This window comes from Miniopterus natalensis, chromosome 4, assembly GCF_054644295.1.
Source record: "Miniopterus natalensis isolate mMinNat1 chromosome 4, mMinNat1.hap1, whole genome shotgun sequence".
NCBI lineage: Eukaryota > Metazoa > Chordata > Mammalia > Chiroptera > Miniopteridae > Miniopterus > Miniopterus natalensis.
Genome location: NC_142084.1, coordinates 26916730 through 26931382, shown reverse-complemented (window position 1 = coordinate 26931382; position 14653 = coordinate 26916730). Strand labels below are relative to the sequence as shown.

Here is a 14653-nt window from a genome sequence, read left to right as displayed (position 1 = left end):
GTGAGCCAAAGAAGAAAGTGTTGCAAAAAAGAAAATAGGAAATCTTTCAACAAGAAAAATGAGATGGAATGAATGCATCAAGTTAGAAGTGGAACTAATCCAGAGAAGAGGGAAGGAAAAATAAGTGAGAAAGCCTTAGGATGCAGGAGAATTTAGGGAACTATTTCCATTAGATGTTATCAGTTTCAAATCACTTCTCCATTTTAAAGTGTTAAGATTTAGTCATCCAGCAAAAATATTTGAAAGCCCTATCAAAATAAAAGACCTTATCGATCCCATAGACACTTTTACTTTATTTGTGCAGCAAGAGCTTCTTAGAACGCAGGCTTGCCAGTCATCTAGACATGAGTTTAAATCCCAGCTGTGCCATTTAGCAACTTTAGGACTTTGGACATATTTCTGAGCCTGTTTCCTCACCTGTAAAATCATGGTCTGATATATCTAATGAGATTATTGTGAGGATTAAATGGTATCACATGGGAAATGGTATCACAATGGTATCACCTGATGCAAACCTGGAATATGGGGTCGCACAGCAGGTGTAAGCTCCCTGCCTTGTCTTCATCAATTCCAATGCACTGATCTCACCCTGAGCTTGATGAGAATCACCTGCATGGCTTATTAAACTAAACTATGGAGAGCTGGGCTCCATCCCAGAGTTTCTGACTAAGGGCTGGGAAGGCCTGATCATGTAAGTTTCTAACAAGTTCCAAGGAGATGGTGCTGGTAGCTGAAAAACTATACTTTTCAGAAACACTAATAAACTAATGGCCTATGTGGTCAGTAACTTTTCTGGTTATATCAGAAATGAATACACCTGCTCCCAAAACTCCTGGGAAACAAATATCCACATAGGCACCCAAAGCTGAAGGCTAATGAGTTACTACGTAGGGACACAATAACATTAGGTCTTTATTTAAAATGCTCTTATTCTATTTGTAACAGTGGAACTTTCTCAATAATTATCTAGCAATTTTCAGCTTAAATTTCACTTACCTCTTAGTTCTGGCATCATGAGTTTCTAGGAAATGTCTCTGTGCCTCATGTTTAGCATGATGATCAGCCGCCAGTGCAACGTCAACAGTGATCAGTCCTAAGGTGGCCGAGCCAGCTTCCAGCCAGTAGGCCCTCCGCAGTATCGCAGGCTGGAGCCCAGCTCTGGGATTATTCAGCTGTTCGATGTACTGTCTCACTTGGAAGTCCTGAATCGCTGCGCTTATTCCTTCCCCAACCGACTGGTTGTGGAGATTACAGTTTGCAACCCGGATTGCCCCCATCTAAAGTTGAATGAAGAAAATGAAATAGAACTCTAGTTTCAGTATTTACTTTTTAGCAACTTAGAATAAACTACATACTAGGTAATTATTTCAAGTTGCATAAAAAAGAAAGGGAAAAGAGAAAAGGGGAAAGAGTAATAGAAAAAAATTAATGCAACAGAATAAAAGCATTCAGTTAAAAAAGGATAACAGGAAAAGATCAAAAATATAAAGAAAAACAAGAGGAGAAAAAGATTTAGAAGGGTAATAAGTAACAGAATCACAGAATCTTAACAAAGCTTGATTTTAAACAGTAACTTGTAAAGCAGAGGTGGCAAACAAATGTTTTCAGGAACCATAATGTATAAAATGTATAAGCATTCAAAATCCAATCTTTGAAAAGCATTATCAGTTCACTTCCCTGCCATAAAAGCAAGCTACTAGTCTATATCTCTGCCACAAAGTAATGTTATAATAATTCATTTAGAGTAAAAAAGCAGGGAAGGTGTTTCTTTAAAAAGTAATACTAGCAGAGAACATGAATGAGTTAAAAATAGAAGCTATCTCCTAGAATTCTGTAGTATTTGGTGAGATGGCAAATGATAAATGTGTGTTGTATTTCAAGAAATAGAGGTCTGGTTTGATAAAAAGGAAAAAGAACTACACTGGCTAAGAAATAGACAAATATGCACCTTTATATTTGTAGCACAGCCATGCTCCACAATATAAATATCAGCTCCATCTACTGCTAAACGAGTCATGGTATATTTCAAATCATCTGAAGCTGGACAGGGCCCAGGAATACAACTCAACTAAAATGGAAAAAGATGGAAGAGTTAATTCTATTTAAATAAACAAACAAAATTCTGATCACATGCGTATTTTTAAAAATCAGTAGGTTAAATTTCACTTTTTTATAATGATAAACAAAATCATCAGCAATTAAAGTCTTGCCAATCAGAAAATTAATCATAAGTCACCATGTACAATTTTCATTCAAAAGGGGCAACTAGCAAGTTTAAGTGGACAGATTCACATATAACTTGTTACTGAAACTCAAAAGGAATAGTCAAAGTAAACAGTGTCATAGGTTTGTAAGAACTGTATAAAGTAGTAAGATTTTTTAAGAGTTCTCCATACACATACATACATACTTGTTTTACACACACCCACAAATATATCAACTGTAAATTTTATGGTACTATCTAGGAAAAGCCACACAGATTTAATTTGGTTTTAGTCCTAACACATAGATGTGGTCATGTCTAGGTTGGACAAAAACATACCACCTACTTCAATGAGCTTTCTGGGTCAATGGCAGCCCTGAGCAAGTACTGGCCCTACAGCACATAACTGCTCATTACTGACAGAGTATACTATAAGAATATATCCCCTCACACAAAGTAGACCTAAAATAAATGAATCTAAAATGACAGGAAGCATATAAATTACATGGAAGAGCAGCTGACTACGAAGAGGCACGAAAGAACTGAAAATGATAGAAATGTTCCAGGTCTTCACTGGTGTTAGTGGTTATACCAGTACATAAAACATTCGTCAAAATATGAATTGTACAACTTTAAAAGAGTGGATTTATTGTATGTAAATTATGTCTCAATAAAGTTGAATGTGACATAAGAACTTTGACTCTAACAAAGAAAAAAGGAAGGAGAGGCCTATAAGCATGTGTGAATTATCCATAAGAAAGTAACTGGCTGACAAATGACTAAGGAACTAATTTCTTGGAGCCTTCTCAATGTGTGTAGAACAGGAAAAAATAATTTTATCACCAATTGTAGCTGTTTCTTTTACTGTTGGTAAATAAGCAGGAGTTACAGATTTTTTTGGACATAAAATTAAAAGCAGGATGAATTACATTCAATTTATAGTAACACATTAGCAAACAAATATAGGTGGTATAGTAATAGAAAAAAGAAAAAAGGGACATCTGTAATACTTTAAACAAAAATAAAAATTATAAAAAGTTAAAAAAAAAAAAAAAAGGAAGGAAGAAAGGAAAGACACATAGCAAAGAAAATAGAAAGAAAAACTAATCTTAACAATGGTCATCACTGTGTTTTAGAATTAGGGTTAGTTATTTTTCTCTTTCAAACTGTTTCCCGGGTTTTCTGAAATGAGCATACTTCTCCCTGCCCTCTCAAATGCTCCCCACCCCCAAACTCATAAGGAACAGTATTTACTACAAACTGTCTGCATATCATTGCCAAGGCACATGGTTTTGAAGATGTTGTCATAACCAAGTGAAGGTCATGAATGTTGTGGAAAGAGCATAGAAGTGAAGTCAGGAAACCTGGCAAATACCCGACACTGCTAATCATGCCGCAAAAGAGAGGGTCTGCAAACAGTGTCATGCAGGGAATTTGAACTTTATTTGGCTTCAGTTTCTAACTCTACATAAATATACACCAATCCCAAAGACTCAGTGCAATAAGCAGTAAGATCTGGGTGTTGACAGCAAAACTGTAAGAGATAAGATATAACTTTCATATCTCCATTTATTTGTAAATGCATGTTTTAATTACCTCCTATTTTAGATACTTACAACTAAATAACAACTGGCTATGATTTGCAAAAGTAATTTCATTAAATGAAAAAACTGAACAATAGTGTTTACTTCATGGCTTTGTGCATTTACTCTAAAGTTGATATCTCAATCTGTCATTGTTAAAAGTCCATAAACATTTATAACGCTGCTAACCTACTTGTTAACCTACCTTGGATTCGCAGAACCGACGATCGAGTCCATGCTGACATGTTATTACTGACTTGGGTCTTTCCAGTTCATACTCCCGACACACCACGTGAAAAACAAATGTCTGCCCCCACTCCAAGAGACTAGCCAGCTACAAATAAGCAGTACAGGTTGACAACATATTAGCACACTAAACAAGTGCTCGGAGCTCAAAAGCTAATCAAGAATATTAACACAGATTGCAAGACTCCAAAAGCCATCTTACACCTGTTGCTACATAATCTACTTGCTAGTCAGCATCATGATTTTTTTATTTTGACATCATTTATAAGCTGTGTTACTTTTCATTAGTGAATGAGAAAATACATTGCCAAAATGAACTCATTTCGACAGAGAAATTCAACTTCTAAAGTACTTTTCTTCAAGGTTATATCTTCCTTCTTATATGACTAACCGTAATCCTTGCACCTAGAATTTTCTACCTAATAGTCAACCAAGCTTTGATATGAAATTTGAGTATTATCATATTGAACTAAAATTTGGGGAAGTCAGGTATTTTGAAGAATAATTTTGTTTATGTAAATAGAAGCTTAAGTAACCATATGTCAATGCTTCATCAAATATTTAGATGAAAAAAAACACACCTTAATTCTATAATTGGAATTGTTAATAAACACACAGAGACATGGGTATACATGATATTACCCCCCAGAAAAAGCACATAATTTAAACTCCTGGAAAACATGAATTTCACTTTTAAAACACACAAAGAATAGCATAAACATTAAAAACACCTAAGGAATCGTGAACCTCACAAGAAACTGATGCCAAGACTCTAGTGCAGAAGAAAACATTTCATCTTCTAAGAAGTGCAATTTATAAACATGTGAGAGTCTAGCAATCCTTAGGTTAAAGGAAGCATGTCCAGTCTTGCAGGGTTGGCATGACTCTTTAGAAAATAAGCTGTTTTGTTATATCTTCAGTTTTTACTTATAAATGTAGGGACATGAAATGGTGGATAATAAGAAGAGGCTAGTTATGAGGCCAGAGAGCACTGAATATTTCTTTTCATCCATTTTTATACATTCCATTATATACTTATTTTCATTTATTTTTATAGAAAATATCCCTTTATAATTCATTCATTTTCCTACTATTTCTAGAATCTTAACTTTTGCTGTCTCCCAATAACTTCTTTCAGATATAGAAGGTACTTCAATTCTTTATTCACCTTGTTGCTACTACTCACCTCTCAATTATGTTTCATACCCACTCTGCAACTTTTTATTAAAATTGAGTATGCAGTCTGGCCGGGATGGCTCAGTGGTTGGGCGTCAACCAGGCTTACTCACTAGTAAATTCACTTTTATTTTTTTAAACCAGTAACCATATCACTGATAGCAGGTACAAATGATGTTATCTTGCTTTGGGGCATGACAAATAAAGAACAATGCTTCCTAATCCTTAATATCATAAATGGTAAGAAATATACAAAAAAGCAAAGTTAATACAAAATTATTCTTTATACTAGGAAAAGAAGATTGTTCCAACAATGGAGAACCAAATAAATAATATGTATTATTAAAAAAGTACCTGAGGTGCTGTGACCTTAGCTGTGAGGCTTCCAGCCTGCACATCAATTAGCCACGCGTATTCTAGGGAATCACTTCCCAAGGGAAGACCTTCTGCTGAGAACATAGCATGTGCTCTTAGCTGGAGACCTGACAGATTGATGTGACCTTCCCTGAGTGCATCATCCACAGGGGGTCGCTGCTGAAAACAAGAACCAGAAGACGGTGAGAAGTATATACAAGAAAATCACATTATGATTTCTAATTGTTTCTTCCCTTTAGACTAACAGTAAAAACATGCTATCTGAAAAATAACACTTAAGGATGCACAAACTCCTGACATGCCTTTTACCCATAAATGTAGTCTGAGTTAAGCTTCCGCAGTGACAGTATCCATGAGAGCCCAGCTACAAAGCAAGACAGCAAAGTCCTACAAAGAATGCTGATCTCTAAGTGGTCCCTGCCTTGATGAAGAAAAAGAAACCCGGACTCCGACTGGAAGGAAATAAAACAGGCCAACGTCTTGTGGGAAGGCAGGAATCGTGAGATTAAAATATTAAAAAGAAAATAACCGGGAACAATAAAGACTATTAAGACCATAAAATGAAGAACTAGGGAAGGAAGTCATCTTCCATATAGATTTTATTAGTAAAGGTATTTTTACCATGTTCTTGGCTCAAGACCAAGATATGTTACCAAGCATCTCACACTTCTTGAGGCATCTTTTACACTAGAAAGTATTTACCTTAATGATAATTCCCTCTGTATTTATCTCTCTACCAGGTTGATCATGGTAAAGACCATTTCTGCCTTGGTCACCAGGTATCCCACTGCTCCTAACAGTGACAAAAGCAGATACTGCTGACCAAGTAGCTGCACAGATGTCCTCACAGCAGGTCTTCTCAGAGACGCCAACACACTGCTTTACACCCAGACAGTTCACAGATATTTCCCAGGGGAGTTTTACTATGGGAGCCTTCTCAGTCTATGTGTACAGGCCGCCTTATAGGGTGTTTCTCGTTTCAACACATTTGTGGAAATGTATTCTTAAAAAAATTTTTAAGGGCTAAATCTAATTCATAAGGACTTCTTAAAAGGAAGTTTCAAATTATGACTACAATACACCTCTAGAGGTTCTAATACATGTTTTATTATATTTTCACCTAAGTTACGTGACAGTATATAGAATTGCCTAACTTCTCCAGGCATCAGTTTCTTTGCCTTTTCTGAGGGAGTTGGGGAGGATGGGCAGTAAAGATCTTTTCTGGCATAGAGATTTCATAATTCTCGGTATAAAATTTTTCAGTTTTTTTTTTTAGCTAAAAAAATACATGTGTATCTTGGCTTGTAAACTACCAAGGAAACTAATAAAGGTTATATTCTAAATTGTATTATGGCTTGCATCATGTTGTGGGATGAATGATGTCCCCCAAAAGGTATGTTCACGTCCTAAGCCCACGTACCAGTGAATGTGACCTTATCTGGACACAGGATAGGGTCTTGGCAGATGCAATCAAGTCAAAATGAGGTTACACTGGGTTAGGGTTTCCTTCTTAGATGTGTCCTAGTAAGAGGAAAATTGGGACACACAGACACACAGATGCCATATGAAGACGGAGGCAGAGCTTAAGTGATGTGTCTACAAGACAAGGAATGCCAAGGACTGCTAGCAACCAGCAAAAGCTAGAAAGACGCAAAGCAGGATCCTCTCCTACGGCCTTCAGAGACAGCATAGCCCACCAACCTGATTTCAGACTTCTAGGCTCCGGAACTGTGAGAGAATAAATTTCTGTTGTTTCAAGCCACCCAGTGTGGGGTACTTTGCTACAGGAACCCTAGGAAACTAATATGCATCATCAGATGCCCATGAAGTGGAATGTGTGGTTTCCTAAGTCGGACACAATAGTCCATCCATCACCTTAGATCCTTAACCATGAAACCCTGTGTCAAGACTAACACTACCAGGAATAAGCACCTACAGGTAAATGACCTAGGGCTGGCCCTGGGAGGAGTCACAGTGTAAAGTCTACCACCGTGAAAGAACAGAAAGTATGGATACTAAGGAAGAAAAGAGTTCTTAGGGCCCTGGCTGGTGTGGTTCAGTGGCTAGAGTGTCAGCACCAAAGGGTCATGGGTTCAATTCCCGGTCAAGGGCAGGTACCTGGGTTGCAGGTTCTATCCCCTGCCCTGGTGGGAGCACATGTGGAAGGCAACCAATCAATGTGTCTCACATCCATGTTTATCTCTCTATCTCTCCTTCTCTCTCTCTCCCTCTCTCCCTCCCTCCATCCCTTCCACTCTCTCTAAAATTCAATGGAAAAAATATCCTCGGGGGAGGGTTAACATAAAAATAAAATAGTTTTTTCTCAGCTGCCAGTAAGGTGCTCAGTTCTTCCGTGGAAGCTAAGGCAGCGTTGGGGTGAGGCCCTCACTTCATCCTGCGACTAGCACCGCTCCCGGCAGCGCCCGCCCACTACTCGCCCACACCATGGCCTTGGTCTCAGAGCTCGCCTGTATCTTCTCGGCCCTTATCCTGCACGGCAATGAGGTGACGGTGATGGAGGATAAGATTCATGCCCTCATTAAAGCAGCCTGTATAAATGTTGAACCTTTCTGGCTAGGCCTGTTTGCAAGGCTCTGGCCAATGTCAACATGGGGAGCCTCATCTGCAATGTAGGGGCTGGTGGACCTGCCCCAGCAGCTGATGCTGCCCCAGCAGGAGGTCCTGCCCCCTCCACCACTGCTGCCCCAGTTGAAGAGAAGAAAGCAGCAGCAAAGAAAGAAGAATCTGAGGAGTCTGATGATGACATGGGCTTTCTGACTAAACCTTCTGTAACACATTTAATAAAACGCTGACCTCTGTTAAAATAAAGAAAGAAAGAAATTAAATAAAATAAAAAATAAAAGAAATTAAACTCTGATATACTGACTGATTTGGGGAGGGAAAAGAGAGTTCTTAGGAATAGATGAGCGGGCACTACAAAATGTAAGCAAGTTCAGTAGATGAGCAGACTGCAAGAGCACAGAGGGAGTCCCTGGTCTTCAGGGAGCACAATGAAGCATAGCACCTGAGAAACCAAGCATCACACGAGCATCACTAGTGCTCTGCTGCCCTGCTAGCCCCACTCCAAGAACTCCTCTCTAAGCACCAGATAAACCACGCCTAGAACTTCGGTCTCTGCATAAACCTGTCAAAACTCTTGTCATTATGGTTAATGTGACCTCTCATAAAGAGCTCAATAAAATGTTTTTTATACCTGGTCCAGTCTTTTGAGGACACAGTGATGGAAATAAAAGTTAAAGTGACACCAGGTACTCGTAAGGAATCAGATATTTGACTAAGATTCTCAGGACTCAGCCATCAGGAGATACTTCCCTTCACCTTTATTAATTTCCTCAATAGATTGAAAACAAGGAGATGGGCTTCCTTTCCACACACTTACCTCTCAGAATTTAAAAAACAAACAAACACCAAACAATCCTAATGACCCACTGGTTAGAAAGAGAAGAACAAGAGTTGTTTCTAAGATTCCTGCGGCAAACTAAAATAAAGGGTTATTGCAAGTGAGATCTTTGTGATGATAGCACAGTGCTGCATCCTGATTCCAGTAGCAGTCACACAAATCTACACATGGTAAGTAGACACACAACTATGCATACGTGTGGCACCAATGTCAACTTCCTGGTTTTGATATTGCACTATAATTATGTACAAGGTCAATATGGGGTTACTGGGGGAAGGGGACACAGGGACTCTCTGTACTAACTTTGCAACTTCCTCTGAATCTATTACTATTTTGAAATACAAGTTAGAAGAGGAAGCACATTCTGTGGCAAAATAAGCATACAGTAAGTGTTAGTTTCAGCTACTATGTACATATGAAAATATAAATTAAAATTCTATGTAGAAAAATAGAATCATTTATGGCAAAACAGTGAAAAGGGGTTATGCTATTGGAAATAAGGTGATCAATTACTATACAGAATCCACAGTAAGTTATCATCCATTGATGATCTGGTGCATCAGATTCACCTTCCCACTTACATATTTACCTGGCCTTACATAAACCCATTTATATTTCTAAAGCATACCACATGCCTAAAAGTAGGGAAGAGCCCTAAAGTAGTGGTAGAATTTGGCATTAAAAAGTAATAATTATAAAGTGATCATCTACCCAGGAAGATAAATTATTTCCACTTAATGAATATCATTGGTTCTCTTCCAAAAGAGCCTAAGGGGTACCGTAAGAGAATTAACAAAGTATCCTGTAGGCATGTCAGATGAAAAGAATAAATCATCGGCCATGCAGATATTTTGTTTTGAAGATTTATGATTCTGGTTAATAGTAATACTTAGGCTGTGATTTTCAGCAGAATCCACCAACATTTTCTACACTTTTCCCTTCCATAAATAAATGAGAAATTTATAAAGTATTTCTTCCCATTTCTAAAAACAATAGATATAAAATATAATTTTCTGGGATCACATAAACAGGAAATAGCAGAAAAAAAACAAAAACAGATTCTTGAAAAACTCTCATACATCCATACACACATACAAAACTTCTTCCTACAGTCAAATGAAAAGTTTCTAGTTACAGAGCTGTAGACTCCATGCATAGAAACTAACACATTGTTTTCACCCCATAAACAGTAACAAGAAATCACTAAGTCTCTACCACGACTCACTTCCACGTTACCTGGTGGTTGTCACTGACGAACACACTCAGGGGTGACAGGACAAGCTGCAGCATGGTCTCCCTGAATCCTTTTTTCATTTCAAAACATAGTCTTTCCAAGAAAGCTGTGGGACACTCAGGACCATCAGCAGTTCCGTGCTAAATAAAATCAAACAAAACCAGTAATCAAGATGTTGAAGACCAAGGAAGTACAGGAAAATAAAAATTGTATTTATATGATTAAGAGGTTTCAATTTTTAAAAAGAGAAATGCTTTACTAACAAACACAAGTCATCAGTACCCCAGTAAGGACATTAGGTCCACTAAGAGGTGACCTCTCTGCTGTGCAGTCCAAGGTATATGATATGGAGTCGGTATGCAGCCCAAAGCTCAGACCCCATCTAACCTGGCTCCAACGGCCCTGGGTTCTTTAGGTAATAAATCCCTGTTCCAAGTCAGCCCCAACAGGCCCACAGTCATCCTGAGAGTGAACCAGGGTTCAATGCTGGATCCAAACCTACAGGAGCACAATTCAATCTCCAGGGTCAAGCCTGAACCTTGATTTTATAATAGGTCCATCACAAAGCACCAAACAGGTCTGGGGTTGGAGATGAAGGCTAAGAAAATGTAAGTCCTAGAATACCCTTCAGGCTAACTATAAACAAAACAACTCAATGCCATGTCAAAATGTTCTGAAGTTACACAGAACAGCAAAGAAGAAATTCAAGTGAAAGGAGAAAAACAAAGTAAAATTATCAATGATCAAGTAATAACATTCTGAAGAAAATAATAAACTAGCTTTATAGAGATAAAAGGATAAATTTAGAAGTTTTTAATGTGACATTTTTTATAATTGTGTGTGTGCACACGCACACACACATACAGTTTCCTATGCTGGGTAAATTTCATATGATACTCCAGACTGTTTTAATATGTAAACACTTACAACAGGCAGACGCCCATGAACTTTGTACAAATTCACAAGCACAGTAATATCCCATGGACGCAAGGACAATGGATGAATTGACTTGGCTGAACTTTCGTTTTCCTTTCTATCACCTTCCATTCCGACTGCAGTCCACCCGGAGCTGGATGATGTTGACAGGGACAGAACTGGACTTGAAATAACCTCTTCAAAATCCATGTACATGTCATCTTCCCCAAAGTAGTTTTCCTATATATATTAAGAACAAATTGTTATAAAAAAACATAGGTAACAATAACTTCTCACCTTAGAGCCCAAAGTCTGTAAACTAAGCATCTCTCTAACCTATTTTATTTAATTAAAAGCATCTGGTCTGTTTCCTTGAAATGGAGAAAAAGATACACATATTTAAGACATATGCTTACTTAGATGCTTAGCAAATAAATATTCTATAGCAAAAAAAACCTGCTAAAGTTACAGAAGTTTATATAGTAAAGCTTCATGTTAACACCACCTCCAATTATAACAAAAACTTGCAATCTACATCCTAGAAGAAATCTTTGAAGATTTGTAAGGTTCAATCGTTGTCAACTGTACTTCCTAGAGTACAGAGGAAATAATATCCAGAGACATCCTTTAAGGGAAGCAGATCACTTCACTAAAAATCAATTTGGCTAAATCCAACTAGCCAAATACTACCTAAATCCAACTAGCTAAATACTACAATTCATATATACCAGTTGAAATAGTTATCAGGAATATTTTAACAGTTTAATAAGAATGTCCAATTTTGGTTATTGCTAACAAAAACATGTTATAAAACAGTTAACATAGTTCACATATGTTCATCCTGGTTTCTTATGCATTAATTAGTGGTTCCACTACTAATAGTCTGTTTCTTTGCATCAAAATTTATTTTTAATTGAAACGTTTTTCTTCCCACTAGTTTTGAATTTAAATTTTATCTATTTGATCTGTCAGTAGTTATCAAGAGTTTTAAAATATTCCTGTTAACACTGTTAACTGTATTCGTTCAGTATTAGAAACAAGTCAGTATTTGATAAATTCTGCATTTTGGTTATCGACATTTGTTTTCTGGCTAGGGTTCCAGACATCAGGTCAATTACTATCTTTTCATAGGGCAGGATGTTGAAGAGCTTAAGGTCATTCCATTAATTAGTGTCTGGACTATTAAAATCCCAAATCTACTGACTCACAGAACCTGCTTTTTCCTATTTCCTGCCTCTAAATAATACAGGTCCTACTTGGAATCTGCTTGACGTGAGATTTTAGGTGCCTTCTAAAGCATTCAGCAAGCACTTCTTCTCCTAGTCTTGGCTAGCAAACCTTGACTATCCTTCCCTGACCATCCCTGATTGTCCTTGACCTTCCCAGAATGAATGATGCCCTTCATCACTGCATGTTACAGAGTTCTGCTAGCTAAGCATTCGCTATCCCAGCTTCTGCAGCAGTAAGACTGCAAAAGTGCATAAGGAAGCACTGATGAAACTAGGCTTATTGCTCGTGACTGTTAGGGTTTGAACAATTAGTCTCTCTTTGGTTGTCAGATGTAGAAAACAACCAACAGTACAAAAAAAAGCAAAGTGAATTTGCAAAGTCCTGGAAAAATGCAAAATTTCATGAAGGTGTTGAAAGTTTCATTGGATAACTGCTCAAGTCCCAGGTAAACTTTTCAGTGATGAGGATTTGGAAGGCTTAGAGCAGTTACCATAAAGAAGAGTAAATCAATAAGAATTATTGCCCGGCCGGGCATGGCTCAGCAATTGAGCTTTGAACTAGGATCCGGGAGATCATGCTTCAATTCCCAGTCAGGGCACATGCCCGGGCTACGGGCTCGATCCCCCAGTAGGCGGTGTGCAGGAGGCAGCTGACCAATGACTCTCTCATCACTGATATTTCTCTCTCTTATCCTCTCCCTTCCTCTCTCTGAAATCAATAAAGATATTTTTTTTTAAAAAAAAGAATTATTGATGACCCGCTGGTGACTTTTTAAAAGTATGAGCTGAATATCAAAAAAATAAGAGTGACTTCTAGAAAACTGATGAAGTCCTCATCCATTGTTCTTAAAGTCGCCCCTCTTCATAATCATGCCACAGACACCACCTGTAAGTGCTACCATACTACAGTCATACAATTTCAGTAAAAGAATTGTATCAAAATGAATCAACACTTGATTCCATCCTTGCTCAAAAAATAGTGCATATTTCTTCAGAATCTAAATTTGTGATACTCTGAAATAAACTTATTTTCATATATTTGGTTCAATTTTTAAGATGGAGCTCCAAACAACCTTTCATTATTCTTTACTATGAAATAAAGTTGTCTGTTTTTAACAGATTCGCTTGAAGTAGACTTTTCCTGGTACCAGTTACCCTCAGATAAAAGGCTCTCTTGTACTTCTAGTACTGCTTTAAGTACGTGTTAAAGTCTGTCCACACATGTCTGTCCTGCTTTATCCCTCCTAGCTTTTCTCCTTGAGAGCAGATGCAGTATTATCTCTATCTCTAGCAGCTAGCACAATTCCTAGAACATGCTAAATGCTCAAAAAAATGATGAACTGATGAGTACACTATTTCAATAAATAATTTTGTAATTGAGTCTAATACTAGCTATACTATATACATATTATATATAATACATATATTCTCAACATATATATTCTCAACACTTTAAATCATCCAACTGGCTATTGCAAATGGTCTCAATTTCAATTAGATATTAACTATTTTGCATATGTTTAAAAATATGCAAGGTCTTTTAAAAATCATACCTTTATACAAAAAAAGGCATTTAATAGTGGTCCATAGAGAGTTATCTGAGAGTCCGGGGAAAGTTCCATCTCTACATGCAGTTTATCAGGTGGAAGTTCAGAGGGGTCGACAGGTGGACGGGAAGAAGTAGAGGGAGAAGAAACAACTCGGTCTGATGTCTTCTGGGATGGCCTCAATACAGACAGCATTGTTTCTTCCATTTCTGACACTGAGATAAATTCAGAAACAAAGTTTGGTGAAGGGAGACAAGGACCTCTTAGAAGTTCTTCAAGGAACTATTCACTAAGAAATTCTATTTGGCAAATATGAAAGCAACTAACTCTGATACAATATCTGTAGCATATAATGAAAACAAACCTGAAAACTAATAATTAAAAATGCAAAATAGCCCTGGCCTGTTCGGCTCAGTAGTTAGAGCATCAGCCTGTGGACTGAAGGGTCCCGGTTCAATTCCCGCCAAGGGCACATGTCTCGGCTGCAGGCTCGATCCCCAGCCCCAGTCAGGGCGCGTGTGGGAGGCAACCAATCAATGTGTCTCTCTCACATTGATGTTTTTCTCTCTCTTTCTCTCTTCCTTCCACTCTCTCTGAAAAGCAAATGGAAAAAATATCCTCGGGTGAGGATATAAAAAAAAAAAAAGAATGCAAAATAATATAGACTTCATTGAAATATGTGCAGAAATACATGAATCATGCTACACAGAATCAATGAAAAGTT

The 14653-nt window shown here is 37.6% G+C and overlaps 1 protein-coding gene and 1 pseudogene across 4 annotated transcripts in view; one reads left to right on the top strand and one right to left on the bottom strand.

The window, feature by feature from the left end:
• Nucleotides 1-14653, bottom strand: part of BLTP1 (bridge-like lipid transfer protein family member 1) — a 134888-nt gene that overhangs the window by 87119 nt on the left and 33116 nt on the right. For 3 of the 4 annotated variants that reach the window (XM_087816473.1, XM_016203311.2, XM_016203313.2), the window contains exons 20-26: nucleotides 13936-14144; nucleotides 11166-11393; nucleotides 10241-10378; nucleotides 5563-5742; nucleotides 3992-4120; nucleotides 1949-2068; nucleotides 997-1277 (exon numbers count right to left, since the gene is read on the bottom strand). In XM_087816473.1, coding sequence (XP_087672599.1) covers nucleotides 997-1277; nucleotides 1949-2068; nucleotides 3992-4120; nucleotides 5563-5742; nucleotides 10241-10378; nucleotides 11166-11393; nucleotides 13936-14144 — 1285 coding nt within the window. The remainder of the gene's footprint in view (nucleotides 1-996; nucleotides 1278-1948; nucleotides 2069-3991; nucleotides 4121-5562; nucleotides 5743-10240; nucleotides 10379-11165; nucleotides 11394-13935; nucleotides 14145-14653) is intronic. The other variant, XM_016203312.2, reaches the window with a different exon arrangement.
• Nucleotides 8029-8396, top strand: LOC107529731 (large ribosomal subunit protein P1 pseudogene; annotated as a pseudogene).